The sequence below is a fragment of the Pipistrellus hanaki genome, assembly GCF_964339955.1.
Source record: "Pipistrellus hanaki genome assembly, chromosome: 14".
NCBI classification, from domain to species: domain Eukaryota; kingdom Metazoa; phylum Chordata; class Mammalia; order Chiroptera; family Vespertilionidae; genus Pipistrellus; species Pipistrellus hanaki.
In genome coordinates this window covers 47,294,322-47,315,054 of record NC_140516.1, presented here as the reverse complement: position 1 = coordinate 47,315,054, position 20,733 = coordinate 47,294,322, and the positions used below count along the sequence as shown (strand labels likewise).

General features: G+C 36.4%; 1 protein-coding gene across 1 annotated transcript in view; it reads right to left on the bottom strand.

The window, feature by feature from the left end:
• ATRNL1 (attractin like 1) overlaps nt 1-20,733 on the bottom strand; it is a 408,799-nt gene that overhangs the window by 326,773 nt on the left and 61,293 nt on the right. The window contains exons 10-13 of the mRNA XM_084903569.1: nt 13,518-13,672; nt 6,769-6,853; nt 4,364-4,572; nt 3,027-3,145 (exon numbers count right to left, since the gene is read on the bottom strand). Coding sequence (XP_084759695.1) covers nt 3,027-3,145; nt 4,364-4,572; nt 6,769-6,853; nt 13,518-13,672 — 568 coding nt within the window. The remainder of the gene's footprint in view (nt 1-3,026; nt 3,146-4,363; nt 4,573-6,768; nt 6,854-13,517; nt 13,673-20,733) is intronic.

Genomic DNA, 20,733 nt, shown 5'->3' with positions numbered 1-20,733 from the left:
AACAATAAAAGCAATTCCCAACCTCTTACATACTTTAAAATCACCCCTCCAAATATCTACTTATAAACGACTATACTTTCCTACATAAAACACATGGCAGTCATCTCCATTCCAAAGATGTTAATTCCTTCAGAGCAAATTACATACACTATAAGGTAACATAAAAAGCACATAGAAACTCATTTTTATCTTTATTCATCCTAAAAATATAACAAAAGATACAATTTTTAAAATCTCAAATGACTTTGTGACTTTTACTCAACCATCGTATTTTCATTAGAAACATATTAACTTTCTTGTCATTTACTCTAATTCATACCTTTTTTTTTGTTTTCATAAATACACAGATCTTAGTGTTGGTTTATATGATCATTATAGGTTCAAACATTTGCTCCAAAATTGAAGCAAAATAAATTTACCTGAATAATCTGACAAATAGAATAGCCTACAAAAATGGCAAGAGAATAGCTAAAGAACATTTTAGAATGAGAGAAAGAATAACAGAGTAAGGCTGCCCTTAGAATATCAATGGTATAATTAGAGTCACCATCCAAGTAACTATCCTGCTCTTCATTAACAACAATATAGCCATTTACTGGCACTGAACCAGTACAATAGATGAAACTACGGTTCGGATACACACAGCACCAATTTAATCCATTATGGAAGGAAGTTGCCTGTTATTCTGAAACATGGCTGACATTTTTGGATCTAATGAAGCAGATGTATGTACATTATGAACCAGACTCTGAGGACTAGCCACTACTATATTGATCTCCACTCTAACATAATGTAAATTCAAAGTGAAAATATGTGAGAAGCAAGCAGGCTATCTGAACTGTTAGAACATAATATATGCAACTTGCAGTAAATATGATTAAATAATGAAGTAGAATTCCAATAGGCATCATTTACACTAAAATCTCATAGACCTTTCCGTACTCATTAGCATTTGGTTTAACTTCATCACCAGACATTATGATAAAACTGTCTAAAAGGCTCATCACATCGAAGTCTAAATTACAAGCGAGGACCATCTGCTCACTTACACTACCCTCAACCACTGCTTTCCTTGTTAACACATTATTATCAAAAATAAAACATAAAGAAAAAAAAAAAAACACTTTATAAAATGAATATTCTTGATTGCCAAAATTTATATAACAAATTTTTTTAGATACGAGCATTTTCACTTAGTGTTCATGTCTAAACACAAATTAACTCAGGTTTATTCAACAAGGTGTAAATAAAATCTGCTTGCAATTTTTAATCTAAACACATTCTCCAATTTAGTCCCATATGCTTGACCTGTATTTCTTTTTTTTTCTTTTTTTTTTTAAGATGAGGTGTGGAGACACAATAGTTGTTTTTTGGTTTTTTGGTTTTGTTTTTTTTTTTAATATATTTTATTGATTTTGTACAGAGAGGAAGGAGAGAGATAGAGAGTTAGAAACATCGATGAGAGAGAATCATCGATTAGCTGCCTCCTGCACACCCCCTACTGGGGATATGCCTGCAACCAAGGTACATGCCCTTGACCGGAATCGAACCTGGGACCCGTCAGTCCCCAAGCCGACACTCTATCCATTGAGCCAAACCGGTCTCAGCTTGACTTGTATTTCCACATAACTCACTGAAATAACTCAGTAGATGAATATTAATGCAAGTATAAAAAAAAAATCATTCAAATTTTCAAAGAAGAGTCATGTCATATTAACATTAAACAAATAAAATTGATGTATTGTTATTTTAAAAAACTTACATCATGAATGTATGCAGGTTGGGACAAAAGTCAGTGTAAAGTTGTTTGTATAGAAAATAATACAATAATTAATAAATAATACAATGATAAACTCACAACTGTAAACCGACTTTTACCCCATCCTGTATGAAAGCAAAAGGATTCAACCTGAAGAGTCAATACCTGAAAATTTTCCTCCATTTTAAGTTTTGAATAATATTATAGAATAGAATCATAAAACTTATTCTAAAATATGATTGGTACTGGAGAAAAATTATAGATGATACAGAAGTTTTTATTTAGTTTTTATACTCTCTTTTCTTTACCTTTTACCACTACCTGCGATCTATAAAAACAAGTTGATACTTTTGTTGATTAATAAAAATTCAGAAAAAAAACAGTATATATTTTATTGAAAATCTGTATGCATGTTATTTAGTGATTTAAGCTCCAGCCCAATTTGGGAAACTTCAATCCTATTAAATACACCTTTTAATTCTTTTTTTTTCTTTCAATTTGCTGATATCTAAAAACAGGGGGTATTTTTTACTACCCACTTAAAAGGTAAGTTTTTGCTGCACTTAATCTTCATCTGCCATAAGTACTACTTTTGGGGGTTTTTTTCAATAGTGTACCTACAGTAGGATTTCTCAGTCCCATCACTACTGACATCTTGAGCCAGAAAACAATGCAGAAGGTCTGTTCCTGCACTTAGGACATGTAGCAGCATCCCTGGCTTCTACCTAGTAGATGCCAGTAGCAGCCTCAGTGAACCCCTAACCACCCACATGTCTGCACACATTGCCAATGGCCTCGGAGTGCAAACTGCCTCTGGCTGAGAACCACTGACCTCAAAACAGACGGAAGGCAAACAGCCATTGTTCACACCCCAGGCTAACTTACACCCACAGTGAATAAACAAAACGCTGTCCCATACACTGTTAATGCATGTCTGCAAGAACCTCTGGAAATTATTTCAGATAATTACTTGCTTACATAATCCTATTTCCATCGCAAAAGACAGCGTTTATACCTAATAGTCCTTTTTAATCAGCTTTGTAAGAATGTTCCAGTCTCATCCATGAGAAGAAGCAAGTTATTGAATTTAAAATGGACTCTACACTGATAGCACCAAACTACAGAGTGAACTGACAGCATCCTGAGAGCGATTCCCTATGTGCTTTCCAAGTGCCTCCGTGTGTAAAGTGATTTTTTTACATGCGAATGGACGGTAAGCGAAGGATGATAAAGCAGCACCGTTACCGCCGTCACCCTAAGTACTGACCACGCTGCAGTTGCTGTGGGCTGAGATGCACTTCTTGCCATCACACCACTGGCACCCGTTGGTGTTGGCAGTGCAGCTGGCGCAGTCTGCGTAGCGGTAACACCTGTCCTCAGAAGCAGCTACAATACAGGCGGGAGACAGAAACACATCAGGATGAAAAAAAGAAAATGTCACACGCCTCGACTCACACATTCTTAACATCTGTTCAAGAACCATTAAGGCATTTTTAAACCGTAAATATGACCATCAATATACAAAAAAGTTCAATATGAAGTCAACTTTTGTAGTTAATTAATTGTTACAGGGTTTATATACCTCCTGCCCTCATCTTAATTACGGAATCTACCAGGATCCTCTAGCCCAGGGGTCTTCAAACTATGGCCCGCGGGCCACATGCGGCCCGCAGAGGAGTCTGATCCGGCCCGCCAGGTTTTTTGAGCAGTGAGCGCAGCCGAGGTGTTACAGTAGGAATTAGTCGTTCATATAGTCCGGCCCTCCAGCTCTCTGAGGGACCGTGATCTGGCCCCCACTTTAAAAAGTTTGAGGACCCCTGCTAGCCATTTAAAATGGATACATTATGGAGGAGGGAGAAAAAGACTCATGGATAATTTAGTGAGCAAAATATATTACTATGGATACAAAATATATTACTACAACAACTACCATTTATCATTCTTCATAAAGATATTTGGAGACATCTGAGTTAAATATTAGCAAAATTTGAAAATACATTTGTTAATAGTAGCATTGCAAATGTACAAAACTCACCCATTTAAAGAAAACTGAACAATTTTTATCCTGGTCATTCATTTATAAATAATATTTACGACTAATTTTTCATAAGTTAGATTTATTTATTCAATATTTTATACAAAATATTAAACTGGAACATTCATCATCAAAACTAAAGAAAAAAAGTTAACTTCATAATCTGGCATGGCAATAATTCAGGAAGAAAAAACAATAGCAAATGCATAATAAATTACTTCATTTTATTCCTTTGAAGCACACAGTATTTCCTAGAAAGGATTATTTGAAATCATTTTTTATCTACATAGGAAAATAATTCATATATATGATCATGTTATATATAAAATATTGATATGTAATATTATATGCAGAATTTTAAAGAGAAAACTAAAGATAGCTAATAAAGATATTAAATTATTAATTGCTGTCTCATTCAAACATTAGATTCCTAATCAGAGGATTATACATTTTTTATTTCTGAAAGCTACTAAGGTACTTCTTATAAGCAGCGTCCACTTCTGCTTGTAGGCGAGTGGAGAAGCTCATGCCAGAGACTGGGGAAAGGAAAGGAAAAACACAACATTTACCTGTTTTAGGAGGGCACTTTGCTCTAAGAATATTATTCGTATTCCCAGATTCCCAAGATTCACAATAATTTTTATTCCAAATACATTTTATCCCTGGACCAGCATTTTTACAAAGTTCTTCATTTCTAAAAGCCTTGCAATTGGGAGGCTTGTACACAAGGATGTCATTGAGGAGTACACTGGAGAATCCTCCAAATATATACATGGACCTAATAAAAACAAAACAAGCATCTTAAAGAAGCAATATTAGCAAATTCACTGTTTAATGTACTAGTTTTATAAGTAAATTTATGTATACATTGAACATTATTTTATCAAGATAGGAAACTTTTTTAAAAAAAATAGATAACCGCAATCCTATATAATGAAACCCTGATATGCAAAGCGACCAAAGGGCAAAATAACTGGCGGAATGACCAGTCACTATGGCACCAGGGGGTAGACGCTCCCGGGTGGGGGACAGCTCCTGTGTTGAATGTCTCCCCCACCTCCCAGAGGGAGGCAGTGGAGATGGGGGACAGGGCCGGCCAGAGGGTGGTGCCAGGCCGCCAGCAAAAGTGGGTGCCATCAGTGGCCCCCTGATCACCACCCAGGCCTAGAGACCCTACCCTATATATTGGGAATAGTCTCTTAGATTTAAAAATTAAAACCTGGCATGGCTAATCTAACACTGAAAAAAAGAAGAATGATGCAGCGATGAGACTCTGGCTTGCACATTTTGTGGTCAGCCCTGAATCTGACACATAACTGTGTGACAAACCAATTATTTCACTTCCCTCTACTTCAGTTTTTCCACCCATAAGATGGGGAAAATGGTATTACTGCCTCAGAATGACCATGTTATGTACTACTTTTATAATCAGGGCAAAAAAATGTAGCTGCCCACACAACAGCAAGATGCCTTTCACCTGTGTGAGAAATATGATCACTGGTGCATGCAACAACCTGGATTGCGAGGGGGATGTCCGACTGCCGGTTTAGGCCTGACATCCCCTGTGGGTCCCAGATTACGAGAGGATGTAGGCCGGGCTGAGGGACACACACACACACACACACACACACACACACACACACACACACCCCATGCTCTAATTTAATGCACCGGGCCTCTAGTATATAGATAGCAAGGTACTTTAGAATTGCTATCTAAAATTATAATACATAAAATTTAGAAATTAGAAAAGGAGATCTTATTATAGTGTTTTACAATCCCCTTATAAAATTCAAAATAAAAACAAGAGTAGGCCTTGCAGGAAGCCAAGTGGGTTAAGAGCATCATCCTGATAGAACATAGTTATTGGCTCAACCCCCAGTCAGGGCACACACAAGAGTCAAACAACCAATGTATAAATGAGTGAAGCAACAAAAATTGATCTCTCTCTCTCCTTCTCCCTCTTTCTCTCCCTTCTTCACTCGCTCCCTAAAATCAATAATCAAAAAAAAGTTTCGAAATTTTGATTTAGAAAGAAAATCCCAAACAATACTGAATTAGTAGTACCAATGCCAAGAAAGTTTTGCAGTCCCTCACAACAGTATTTTCATTTCATTTCTTTTGTATTCTTTTAAAATGCTTCAAAAATACCTTTTACTATTTAAGAGAAGTAAAACAGAAATCAACGAGACAATTTTCCAACTCAGAAGCCTAGAGGTCATAGGTTTACCCTCTGGATTTCATTTATTACTATTTTGAAAGCCAACTGATATCAGTTGCAGTTTCACTGTACAGCAGTTAACTTCTACCTGCTTTTAGTATCATATTGGGGAATTTTTAGATAATTTAAGTAAAATGGTAATAAAATGAACTTAGAAGCATGTCATTATGAATTATATATTTAAGCTAATGAATGAGCTAGCATATTTTTACTGTCACTTGTGTCCATATTACCAAATTTTTGCTACAGAATTAGAAAAATCATACTGACTTCTAGAAGGAAGGTAGCTTAATGATCATTCAGTCTAAATTCCCAGTGGATTTAAGAATATTAAAGTCCAGAGAGATTAAGAGACATGTCAAAAATCATGCATTAAATAATGACAGAACTAAAATGAATTCTTCTCAAGATCCTTGCTCTCTTCTATGGAAATATGGGACTAGCCTGTCTATCAATTCAGTTTGATCTTTTTTAAGGAGGTCATCCATTATCTGATCTCTGGAAAAGGGAAAAAAGGAAAGATGACATTTTTCTAAGATTCTGAAGTTTTGTCTCAGCACCTTCCCTTTGACAGCTCCCCTACTCCTTAAATATATTTAAACAAAAGAGAATGGAGGATATGGTTAATGAGCCAAAAGGTACTCCACGGTACAGTAGGGATACATAAAATCCAAAGCCATTAAGTACAAATGATATTTTTTAAAAGAATAACAGAATATGGGATAGAATAACTGATAAATGTATTTCTTTTACCCATTAATGACAACTGCAGAGTGTCCAAATCTGTTGACATCTCTATGAAGATTTGGTTTTGGTAATATTTTCCATTCATCACAAGCTAGAATAAAAAGAGATTAAAAAAAAAGGAAAATGAAATAAAAGACAAATTAAGACAAATACTATACAACAATCACTGGCCAAATTAATGATATAATAACTAAAGTTAGGAAGCTTCTCATTAATTTTTTCATGACCTATAATTTAGCATTGTTATTAAACTAGCATTATTCCTTAAATAAAAATGACTTCTGCCTACAATTCCCAAAAATAAATTAATATATGATAACAAATAAAATGAAAGGTAAGAAATTAGGTATATATTTTATATTGGAAAACAATTTTAATGACATATTTTTACCAAATAAATCAAGAGTCATATAGTAAAATAATACATGAATGTCAATACTGGGCAAAACTGATAGAAAGTTAAATCACTAGATCAAACTTTACATACACACATACAAACTTAAATGGAATATATAATATTCAATGAAAGAATATCTAAAAACAGAATCATCAAAATGAAATATTTAGTATGTAACCACAAAAGACCCCAAATTGCCAAAGCAATCTTGCAAGCATAGAAGCAAGCTGAAAGTATCAAGCTCCCTGATTTCAAATTATTTTACAAAGCTACAGTATTCGACATGGCATCGCACTGGCACAATAGCAGGCACACAAGTCAATGAAGCCTAAAATAAACCCACGCTTATGTGGTCAATTAATCTACAACAAAAGAGGCAAGAATATATGATTGGAGAAAAGACAGTCTCTTCAATAAATGGTGTTGAGAAAACTGGACAGCTACATGCGTAAGAATGAAATGGGACCTCTTTCTCACACCATTTACAGAAATGAAAGACTCAAAACTATAAAACCCCGACAAAAAAATAAAGGTGGTAAACTCTTTGACAACAGTCTTAACATTAGTGGAATTCGTGGATAAGATGTTTCACATCTTAAGGAGCCTCCATACGCTTTCAAGTGGCTATTTTGTTTTTGCTTTCCAACCAGCAGTGCACTGTGGGTTTGATTTGCATCTTTTCATGGCCAGAAGAAGTTCTAGCTGACGTAAGGGGTAACTAGAACAAATAATGGAGCGGGGACATGAGGAGTACCAGTTGGCAGCCCTGAGCCCAGCTGCAGAAGTTAGGTCAGTGGTCAGCAAACTCATTAGTCAGCAGAGCCAAATATCAACAGCACAACGACTGAAATTTCTTTTGAGAGCCAAATCTTTTAAACTTCTTCTAACGCCTCTTCTTCAAAACAGACTAGCCCAGGTATTTTGTGGAAGAGCCACACTCAAGGGGCCAAAGAGCCACATGTGGCTCGCAAGCCGCAGTTTGCCGACCACGGATATAGGTGTTTCCCAGGAGTTTGCAACAAATGTATTTAAAGAAGTGGACTGACTGGCTCCGAGAATGAATTCTGTTGAATATGGAGATGTGCTGACAAATACATCTTCAGGGGAGGCACTGTTGCCCCTTGGCTAGGATCACTATCACCAGAATCATCCAGCTGCGAGCACTTGCAGACATTGCTTTAGCGCTGGAGAATTTCCTAACCCACAGCCCATGGCCCTGGGAGTGACCCTCACACAATGACAGACCAAGGCCTGTTTCACCCCGTGAGCCACAACTCTGATGGACACTGAGGCTGTTGGGTGGACCTGATCTTTCCCTTTGCCCAATCCAGCATCTTCTTCCCCTGCCCAGGACCTATTCAGTACCCTGACCACCAAACTCTGGCCCGGGGTTTGCTTTCGAGAGAACCTGAAAGGTGACAGGGCGCTTCGTCTCCACAGCATAACCTAACCCGTTCTGACCGACACAATACCATCATTTTCCTTTCCCGTTTCCTAAAATAGCTGGCAACCGGTTTTCACTCAGAAAATGGTCTGGGAAGAATAGAAGTTAACTTTGACGCTTATAAAAGCTAGTGGAAGGAAGCAGTTTTGCATCTAGAGACACAGTATTTCATGCTCGCTGGTATTTGTCCTCTTGCCAGAAATTGTCAACACAATGAGGAGGGAAAAGATAGAGCAGTTGTTTCGAACAGACTTCCACTTATCTCTTCCAGACTTTTCAATAACTACGAAACACAATGATGGCGCGATCAATGCTGCTGCTGAGTTTCCACATTCTTGATCAGAGTCTCTATAAAACTTAGATTGGTTTTCCTGTAAGATGTGGAAGTTATCAAACGCCTTAAAGCTTGATATTAAATTAATATAAGTTGTTTACATGCAGTCTATTCCCATTCTTACATTCAAAAGTCTCTTACATTATTAATCTGACTACAACCTATAATTTCGTTTTATTTCTAAGGCGAAAATATGATTCAAGAGCACTCGGGTCATTATCACTTCATAAAGAGTTCAAGGCTGGACAAATTAAAGCAAAACCCACACAGTTATTGACATCATGGAAACTGACAGAAATACCAGTCCACAACCACAGAAAAGCCACAGAGGGATAAAGAACAAAATGTAATATACACTCTGGAATACAGATTGTTTTTAAAACATGTATTACCATGTGCTAATATTAATTTACACACTGTACACTCAATACTTAAAGATCAAAATATTAGAATTACTATTTTCGCAAACTCAAAATTCAGAAATCAGAATGTTGTGCTGTCAGACTGACCTCTGAGGGGCCACATAATTCCATTAAGAACTGGCACTGGAATTCCAATACTGGTTTATTTTATCAGTATGCATAAACAGTACAAGTGGAAAATGCACATTCATTGGCAAACCTTTCTACAAAAACTCATAGTTCTTCATGAAAATATACTTCTGTAATGCTTTAAGGACACATTTTAATACAAGCTCATAAGTCAGTCTTAGTTGCATACTTGAAATATGCTAAAAGGAACTCAAAATTGTGTGTACAAGACTCAAAAGTAGATGGATGTAGAGAAAACCTATTAACCATTTTAATACCTTTGCAATACAAACCAAATTTCTGGATGTTGCCTAAACATTTTTCCACCAACACTTTAATGATGGTGATTCAGTGAGTTCTTCCCCAGTAGTAAAGCCTTGCCGAATATTCTAAACTCTCTCGCATTCTCAGAGTTTCTCTCTGAGTTTTGTCTCCCGGCACTCATTCAATAAATAGTTATTTAATTTTTACTCTCTGCTTGGAAAAGTGGGCATCACTGTTTGACTTTCAATATTAATTAAAATTATTTTACAGGGACTTAACATACAATGCTATTTCCTGTTGACTTTAATAAACAAGTCTTAATGTAATCAATTATACTGAATCATGCTTAAATCCCTAGAATAAATCCTACTTGGTCATCATTTATTATACTTTTAAAACATTGTCTCAAAATTCATTTAGATTTTAAAGTATTTTAGTTCATGAAACTCTCACTTGTAAATTGTTGAAAATCTTCCATCAAAACACCTAAGTGACACTCAGGGGGTGTGAAAAACAAACTTCCCAATTCCTTTTGACCCACTGACCCTCGCAAACTAACTTTTATGACAATATTGACTCTCCACAGCCAACTGGTTTCAAACTATAAATATGTCTAACGACCAACTCAGCGGTTATATTTTTCCCATCGCACCTTTAGCCTCTTTATGTACCAGAAGGTTATCTTTACCAGGAAGATCATTTAAGTCTTCAACCCAAGTGCAATAATAACACCACTAACAATAACAAGCATTTTAAAGTTTTCAGATTAAAAATCTGACTTCAAGATAGATTCACAAACTAGGAGAGTGAGCAGTACATCATGGCGTGTGTTATAATCCATCCAGTCTTGTTCACAGCCATGGCCCTTGGCAGCTGCACTCTGGTCGCTTTTTAAAATTCAGCTGCCCAGTGTCTAACCTAAGAGAACCAAATTACATAGCTTTTTCCCCTACAACCTTCAAATGAGATGCCAAGATACAGGCATGTTTGAAAACCACCATGTGCTTCTCCGTCTTGCACACATAATCTAATGAGAACTATGAGGGCAAGGGGAGAGCCTCAAAGATTAACACTATTCGCTGTTTAAAATTTACTGTGGCAATAAGGTTGAAATAGTACATTTTATAGCAATGAAAAATTAGTCTGAGCACAAATATTCCTATTTGTTTAAACATGACATAACACAAGGCAATCAGCTTAAGTGTTCAGGTATGTTCCAGTTAAATATGGCATAGAAGTCCTAGGGAACTGCACCAAAATAAAAGTCCTCAGACACTGTATCACAGAGAAACATTAGCAAGATGGCCTTTTCTCTCTTTTCAAAACAGATTTATGTTATTGGTTCATTATATAATGACTGTATTTTATGTCCACAAAAATTACTGCATAAGGAAAACAAATTCTTTTAGAAGGCATTTCCTGAAATCTGAAAAACTTTTCCCAGGAAAATATGCCAACATTCGATGCTACAAAACTAAGAATAATAAATACAGATTTTAGGGGGAGGAGGGGAATTTATTGGGAACTCAACAGATACAATCAAATGAGATCAAATACAAATATTTATCCAATGTTGAATTGTATGTTGTGTTACGTTTTTATTGTTAGTATTAGCACAGGGTAAAAAAATCCTATGTTAAATTATAATGTTATTTAAAATATGTTATTCTTTCTTTAATCTGAACATTTGCTTGGAAAGTGAAACTAATATTTGATTCTATCTTTCCACATTATTAAGAAACATCATTAAACACAATGTGCCTGATAATCTGTTACCAAAATTAAGAACATACTTTGGACCCAACTGAAGAGCACATATATTCAAGTGAAAAGACCAGCACAAGTTTTAGTAGTTACAAACACTAGATCCGCTGCTCACTACCCACAGAGCTTTGGGCAATTGCCTTTCACACTCTTCAGCTTAATATTCTGGAAATAAATGTAACACCTCATTACAAGGTTATTAGAGAGGTTACAGATATTAGTATATAAAGCCCTTAGCATAGTACCTAGCTCTCAAAAGACACTTAGTAAAGAATCATTAGAATTAACGTAATCTAATCTCTCTCCTTCTCTCTCTCCCTCTCTGAAACTAACACCTCAATGTTTTCCCACCTCAGCAAGCTTTTTTCATACATAAAGCCTAGAATACGATAACCAGGAACAATATGAAAGAAATTAAAATAAATTCCCAATGTGTGAGCTACAAAAAGAGCTCAATGATTTTTTCATTAAAGCACAGAAAGTGAGTGGGAGCTTCTAGAATCTTCTGCAAAACTTAAAAGTTCAAAGTCTCACTTGACAGATTTTTAACAATAACAAAGAAGTCTACACTTTTCCTATGCTTGTTTGTTAGTTTGTTTTTCTTATAAGAAAAGCAAACAAAACTTGCATCAGCCCTCAGAGAACTAAGCTTATCACCACAGGCAAAGCAATATGTGGACAGTCCCGGCCAGCAGGAAAGCTCGCAAGCCAGCCTCCCTCGATACTTCGTCTGCTCTATTTTTCTGGATTCCAGGCTGATGGATAAGCCTTCTAAAAGCTGAGGCAATCCCGTTTCCATCATGAATCGTCACTTCAAATTATTATTTCAAAAAATTAAATATTTAATTATTATTTCCATCAAATTGTTATTTCAAAAAAGTAAATATTTAATTATTTAGGATCTAAAAATCCCGAAGCCACATTCTTTATATAAAGATTACTCAGACGACACTCATAGCTTAGAGTTGAAATGCATACTTAACTTTATTACTACGAATTACTTTCTTCCAAATAAACTTAAAATAGTTTAAAATCAGTGTTTTTTAAGAGTTTTAATTTCTTTTATATGCTACCACTTAAAATAATTTTCCAAAGTAGATTATGTGCCTTTTTGGTGTTTAAAAGCAAAAGTATACTTCTTACATCTATTCAATGTGTTATTCTTTGGTTTCTTTTATTTTTACTTGTCAAAACGATTTTTAACAGCTTAAAATTGGTATATTACTTTACACCATCGATGAAAAGTGCTCTAAAGTATTACCAACTATATTTTAAATATCAGCTTTGTATATCTAAAATATGATATACAAAGAATATATGTTTTTAATACAATAGTCTACTACATAGCTTAATTTAGTCTTTCAAAAAATATATTCATTTAATATTCAGGAATTGGTAGAACTAGAGATAACATAATGAAAATTAAATCAACTGTATTAATGCACTGTATTTCTGGTTCTCTGTAAAAGATTATTCCATTACTTCCATTCCTAGTTCTGTTTCCATTCTGTTTCAAAATCATATTTCTTTAGCTCCACTATCTCTATATTCCTTTCTCTAATTCTATCAGCTTTCTATATCAAGTACATGTATCTTGTGTTTAGTTTAAATGCATCTTTACTTATCCCCACTATATCTAAAATGCTTGCATTACTACCATTTATAACTTAATTTGATAGTGCTCTATATCTCCCCTTTATCAAAACTAATGGTAACAGTCAAACAAAATAGACTGATATAGTGCTCATGTAGTAATATGATACAGAAAAGCCTTCAACAGAGACATTCAAACCCAGACTTCTCAATTCCCCTGCCGCCACCACTGATTCACCCCCATCCAACTATTCTCCTGGCTTTATACTCCTACTATGCTGGATTTAGAGAGAATTCCACTCATGATCTGTCACTGAATTTATCTCTCTAAAACGACATATACACATGCTATCAAGTAATGTATTTGAGAAGCTCTACATGAAAATTTTCTGATATTTCCTACTTTGTACAATCCTAACAGATACATACCTATGTCATATGCCAGGAAATCGGCAGAAAAACATTTTGCACCGTTACTCAAGGAAGTGTCATTATGGGTATTTCCTCCAAAAATAAGCATAGCTCCATTGATAAGAACAGCTGAATGAAGGTATCTGGCAAACCCACTTTCTTTCAAAATAGTCCTACAGGATAAAATTTAAAAATGTATTACAAAAGATAAAAAGACCTCCCTAATTTTATATAAATATTATATAAAGGATCTAATTTGCATATAGAATCTTCCTTGGAAGTGTGAAATAACATGCTCAATTTTTAATATATATGTCCTCTAAACTTCAAGTATTTTAAAAAATATAAATGGTCTCTAAATTTCATATGTTTAGAAAGATATTTCCAGATTCACAGTACCTTAAGATGCTTTGACAAAGCACAATATTAAAAATAATTGCTAAAGATTTTATAATAATTTATATTTTTAATTTTGTTTTCACTTATAAAAGTAGGAAGCAAGTATTCTTAAAACTAGAGGACCAAGATCATCAGTTTTAAATACCAAATAAGTTAAATATAATAACTTTAAACTATATTAAAACTACATAACTGATATGGATCCCATAATACACCTTTAACTTTTTAAGTATAATATAACACAGAAAAGTAGGTTTATCGTAAGTCTAAAGTTCAATGAATTCTCACAGGATGAACATAATTAAGTAACCAGCACTCAGATTTAAATATATATATATATATATATATATATATATATATATATTCACTATTCTGATGTATTAGCAAAGATTTGCATTGCTGTCTTTGTACTTTACAAAATGGAATTATATATTTGTATTCATATGTATATTATGTTGCTCAAAATTGTTTTTGAGCTACATTCATATGTTGTGTATAACTGAAAATCACAATGATTTTTAAGAAACCTTAAAAAATAATATAAATGTTATTTTATTTAATTAAAGTACAACTGAGAAAAAATGCTACCAATATATTCTCACCATCATATTTCACCTGAATGAACTGATGTATAATAAAGGTGCATGAGGATATGAATCAATGCTTCATAAATGCCCTAAATAAATCCCTGGTGCAAAGAATCAGAATGTAAACAGTACATATAATATAGTTAGCAAGGTATACACAGTCTCTCAAAAACCATGGGATATAATACCAATTAATGGTTAAAGACTATGGAGCAGTCTTCCAGAATGGCAATATAAGGAGTTCAATAAATATTCTCCCCAAGGAAAGAACTATAATTCATCAAAAAGATAAAAACAACCATTAAGGGTCCAAAAAATTTTTACTAAGAGCAACCATAAATATTTACTCAAGAATATCTACTAAATTGTAATAAGAACAATGGACCATTTTTCTAACCCATTACCTGCTCCTATCTTCCCCGACCCAGCACCCCCCAGCACAGACCCAATTCAGCAACACAGTTCACCCCAAGCAGGCATGTGCGGCCAAGACAGAGAGCCCCTCCACCCTCAGCTCCTACCAGGCCACGGGGTCTCACCAGGAGAGGAGAGGGGCAATGCTTCTCATGGCCCCAGCTCGGGGTGGCATTCTACTCAAGGAGAAAGCATGGGAGGTCTGAGTGCTCACCCCCTAGCAGAGGCTACCACCCGCCCCAGGGCCCCGTACAAAGAGCAGTGGTGTCACATGGAGAGGGACTGGCTACTAATCCCACCGACAATTCCAAAAGCTGGCACGGCTCTTCCAAGAGAACTGACTGTGTATGGAACAGAGAGCGGGAAAGGTAAGGGAACTTGGAAAAACAAGAGAGTGTTTCCTGGCTAGCAATCAAAGAAATAGCTGGTCGCCCCATGAGAACAATAGCTCAGAGACCAGTAAACCTTTACCTGAAGGAGGGGGGTGAGGAGAGGGTGATGAGGACAGCTAATAAGGGCCCAAAAGGGACTGACATTGAAATCCAATGGACTGGGGAGCAACGTATGCCCCAAAGCATTGCTGACACTCAGAGGGCAATCAGTCAGGAATCAGTGGGGGCTGTCTGGTTGATGTGACACAGAGACAGAGAGCTTCACAGAGAAGTCAGGAGGAAAGTCAAGGAGCCCCACTAAAGCTATGGCCATCCCAGGGAGACTGTGCGCATCCCCTCCCCCAACCTCACCCCCAGGAGCAACATCACAGGATGACGCAATTGGAGGAGAGACACTTTGCTGAAAGAGTCCAGCCAGGTCACCAAAAAAAATAAAATTACAGCAGCCCCAGGGAGTGGGGGAGTCAAGGGATCAGGATCTAGAGTTGTGACGCTGTGTTATCTAAAATGTGTAGTTCTCAGGGTAATCTATCACATGCAGCGAAGAGGAACCCGGTGGAGGAAGGAAAAGAGAGAACAGAAATGCCTCTGAGAGGGCCCAGATGTTGGATGAGCAAAAAGACTTCAAGACAGCTGTTATAAATATCAGAATGATGGTACAGATACATTCACAATCTCAGAGGCAATGTCTGCCGACAGGACACTAAAGGAAGTTCTTCAGTCTTCAACCGATTATTCCAGAGCAGAGTGCTGGCAAAGGCAATGAAGCAATTAGAAAACAAAGGAGGGTGCCCATTTCTGTTCCTGATAAATTTGAAAAGCAACTGAGATAAACCAGTATACATATAGAACTGGTCTGCTGGGCTTATTGACATAGAAATGTAATATGCAAGGAGTGGGCAAAGGTAAGCTTAGAGTTGTGATGTTCTTGTGAGTGAATACAGCTATCGTCATCACCATAACCTGTATGTCTTTTTCCGAGACAGACAACTGTAGACCTACTTCTGCCAACCCTGTTTTTGACAATTAGAGCACAATGGGAGGGATGGGAGCAGAGCTCTGCAAAGTAAGGAGATGATCCCATATAGTAACTCAAATCAACAGAAACAACTGATAAAATAAGCCGCAAAAATATCCAATAACTTGTATGTGAAACAAGACTAAATAAGAACATGCACACTGTAATTATTTACAATAGCAAAAATCGACACAGCCCAAATATCCACCCACAGGGGAACAGATAATTTTTAAATGTGCTATGTCCCCCCAGTAAGAGTATCTCACCCAGGACAATTCTGCCATCAACCCTATCATACTTCCCGGACCCATTCACCCTTCCTCCCTCCTATAATAAATGGCCATTCTGTGCTTTGTCTTCTCCCATCCAGCCTCAGTCTTCAAATAAATATCACCCCTTCTCGCTCTCAACTGATACTCCCACTTCCTATTTCACTAAGAAAAAAAAAATCAAAACTTGCACAAACTCTCACCCATCTACCCTCTTACCTGCTTATCTGCAACTGCATTCATATAGCCTACCTGCCCTCCCAGCCTGTGATAAGCTGTCTAGGCTCCTAGAGGCGCGCGCCCGTGTCCACTGGGTCCCACTGCTACTTGTTTTCTCAAGTTCATCCTGCTAGCAAGTTCTTCCCTCACTTGCATCAGTGTTTTTAACATTGTCTTGATCTTTCCTACCAGCCAACAAACAATTATTTCTCCAATATTAAAAAAAAACTCTCTTGTCTTCACCTACCTTTCCCTCTTTACCGTTTCTCTCCTTCCCTTCTAAGCTCCTCAGAAAAGTTGTCAATACTTTTCTCCAATTCCTCTTCTCCCATCCTGACTAGACTCACCAGGATCAGAATGTCACTCCACTACTCCATGGGAACTTCTCCCATCGAGGGCAGCAAAACACCAGTCTGCCAGGTTCTGGGAGGCTTTCTTAACCCTCACGTCACTGCCTATCAGCAGCTCCTGACAAGAGTGTGTTCTCTCTCTCTCTCTCTCTCTCTCTCTCTCTCTCTCTCTCTCTCTCTCTCTCTCTCTCTCTCTCTCTCTCTCACCTCTGAAACCCACTCCTGGCTCCTTGGACACCACGCTCTCCTGGTTTCAGACTCATTAACTGCTTATTCTTAGTCTCTTTTTAGGATTGTTCATCCTCATCTCTCCAAGCAGAAGCGTAGTATCCAGATGCCCAAACTCCTATGTCCAACCACCTAGTTGCATATCCACTAGGATGTGTGAAATGTAGCTCAAATTAAATAAACCTAAACCCGAGCTTCTAAATCGTCCTTCACACCAAACCGGCTCCTGCAACCAAATTCATCCTGTCCATGCATGCCGACTCCATGGTTTCAGGTCGTCCAAGGCCTGACTCCACTCTCGCTCCTCTCCCTCTTCCGCTCGATTCCCAATCCCTTAGTCTATGCGATCTGTTGGCTTTGCCTTGAAAATATATTGAGAATCCAACCAGTTCTCATCACCTGCACGTTGCCTCCCTGGCCGCAGACACTATCATGTTTCTTCAGGTATTACAATAGTCTCCTAACTGGTCCTCTTGCATCTGCTCTTGGATCATAATCACAACACAGCAGCCAAAGGGATCCTGTAAAGACCCAAGTCAGAGCATTCCTCATCTCTACTCAAAACCCTCCCCTGGCTTCCCGTATCAGAGTAAAAGCCACAATCTCTACAATGACCCCTGTGACTCTGGATGACAGGGTTCCCCATTCCCACTGTGAGGTCATTTTCTCCCACATCACCCAACCCACTCTAAGGCCCCTTAACCCAGCAACACTGGCCCCGGGCTATTCCAAAGGATAAGCACAGTCCCATTCCAACCGAGACTTTTCCCTCTCTGCCCAGAATCCCTGGCCCCCAGATGCCGGCGTGGCTCCATCCTCTCATATCCTTCATGTCTTTACCCACGTGTTCTCAGTGATGTCTTCTCCTACCACCCTGTTTAAATGGAACAACCGAAAACCCCCATCCTCTTTCCATGCTTTCTTCTTTCTCCACAGTATTCATCATTTAAGATAGATTTTACTTATTTCCATTTTGTCAGCCTCTCCTTATTAAAATATGTTTTCCAAAACATAAAGTTGATGTTGAAACAGCTCCCTAAGAAAAGCATGCAATGTTAAACAATACATGCGAAACTCCAGAACTGACAAGCTAACAATGCGTTTGCAAACACATACAGAAGGGTAAAGAACCTGTAAAGAAGAGCAATGGAACAATTAATACAATAGGAATATGGTTACCTCTTTGGGGGATAATGAAGGGAGAGCCAACATGGAGGCACATGAGGGCTTCCTGGGAGTTGGAATGGCCTCTCTCTTGGCTCGGGTAAGTAGGGTGTTTACTTCATTATTATTCTGAAACTATACATGTATGCTTTCATACAGCCTGGTGTCCGTATGCAATATTTCCAAGTTTACAAAAGACCACTATGAAAAAAATAAGTACTACATGGCTCAAAATTACCTTAAAAGGTAAAGCTATAGAAATAAATATTTCTTTAAGTGATCAATATGTGATTTTAACTAAGCATTCCAAATCTCACAACATACCTTGCTGGTTATAAAGGTAATAATAATTTTCACCTATATAATTATTTTATGCTCATTTTAATAAATATCCCCTGCTATACTATTCCTTTAGTGTGTGTTTTTCTATTATTTCCCACATATACATGTAGGATAAAATTTTAAGTTATCTGTCTCCTTTACTGAGGAAGTCTTAGAATCATTTCTAATACAGTGTTTGGTACAGAGTTAAAAAGATTTTTGTTAAAAAGATTTCAGACACTCATTATGCACAGAAATAAGCAAGGATGAACATCATGAATAGTGTGTTCATCAATATTTACTAACATTTAACTAATAAAATTTATAAAATTTTTCTGTTTCACTTTTCAAACTTTACAGCTATGTTTTTAGAGAAATCACCAAAACTCTCAATAAAGCAATAAAACAACTGAAAAATTAAATGTAAATAATAATAATAATAACCTCCCATTGCATCCAATTTAAAGCTAGAAAAAAAATCGTTTTTAATAATATTTCATTGGTGCAGGATTTTAGGCTAATGGCTTTTTTTAGCTACCTAACAACACCATGTCTTCTAGATTTCATTTTTTTCAAGTGTTGGTCCATTATAGGAAATATGCCTTTAATTACTTTTGGCTGCTTTAAAATTTTTTTCTTCCTATTTGGGATATCATCAGTTTTACTGTGGCATTTCTAGCATAAGTTTCTTTGTACTTATCCTACTTGGTGCTAATTGAACTTTAATTTGTGACTTGATGTCTTATCACTTTTGAAAAGTATCAGTATTAACACTTTAAACAGTGTTGTATGTTATTTTCTCACTCTTCTTCTAGACTCCAGTTACATGCATGTTAGACCATTTCCATGTATCCCTTATAATGGTTTTCCTCTTTAATTTTTTTTTTTTTTTTGTCTTTCTGTATTTCAGTATGGATTTTCCTTGACCTATCTTCCATTTCATTAATTCTCTCCTCGGCTGTGTCTAACTTGCTGTTAAACCCGTCCAAAGAATTCTTAATTCATTTAATGTATTTTTCATTTCTATAATTTCCATTTGATTCTTTTAGTGAAGGTTTCCAGTTATTTATCTTATATTTTAGTTCCTTGAAAATAAGTTCTAATCATTTTAAAGTTTCAGAAAACACTGTTGTCCTTCAGGTATGTTTATAATAGCTATTTTTTCCAATTTTTATTTTTTTCCTAAGCCTTTTTTAAATTTTAAACCAGATATTGCACATGATATACTGAAGAAATAATTTGAGGCTCTGTGTATTAAAATCTTCCTCAAGCAAGAATTGACTTTTGCTCTGCCAACTAGTTAGGCTATGCACAGATCACCATAACCCAATAAAAGACGGTGATGATTCAAGGTTAGCTTATCCTACTAGTAGGTTTAGAACTTCAGGGACCAGACTAAATCCTTGAGCATGTAGCCAGACCCCTCTTCCTTAGCACATCTGAAAATACAATTTTGGTCTTCACATTGATTGATAAGAGCCCTGATCAGTTTCTCAGACATTTTTCTGGATTTGTAATTGTCTCAAAGACAAAAGTTGGACAAAATGCCAGTCTTTCCTCCCTGAACATTCTACCTCTCCTAGATCTTGATCCACAAATTTTCAGTTCCTTAATAGTTAACTGATGCCTTCAAATTATGTAATTCCTATATATAATAATCCAGTGGAAATAATAGTTCAAATAATCCATAAAACTTAATTCCTCCAAACACACATTTTCTATTATTTCAACGAAGTGGTATATTTACCAAACTATACCTACTAAACAATAAACCCACTTTTGATGTGGCAAAAATGTAAAATTAGTATGTACAATGGACACATAATAATAACACTTTAAAGTTACATAATATTTGACAAATGATACACACTAT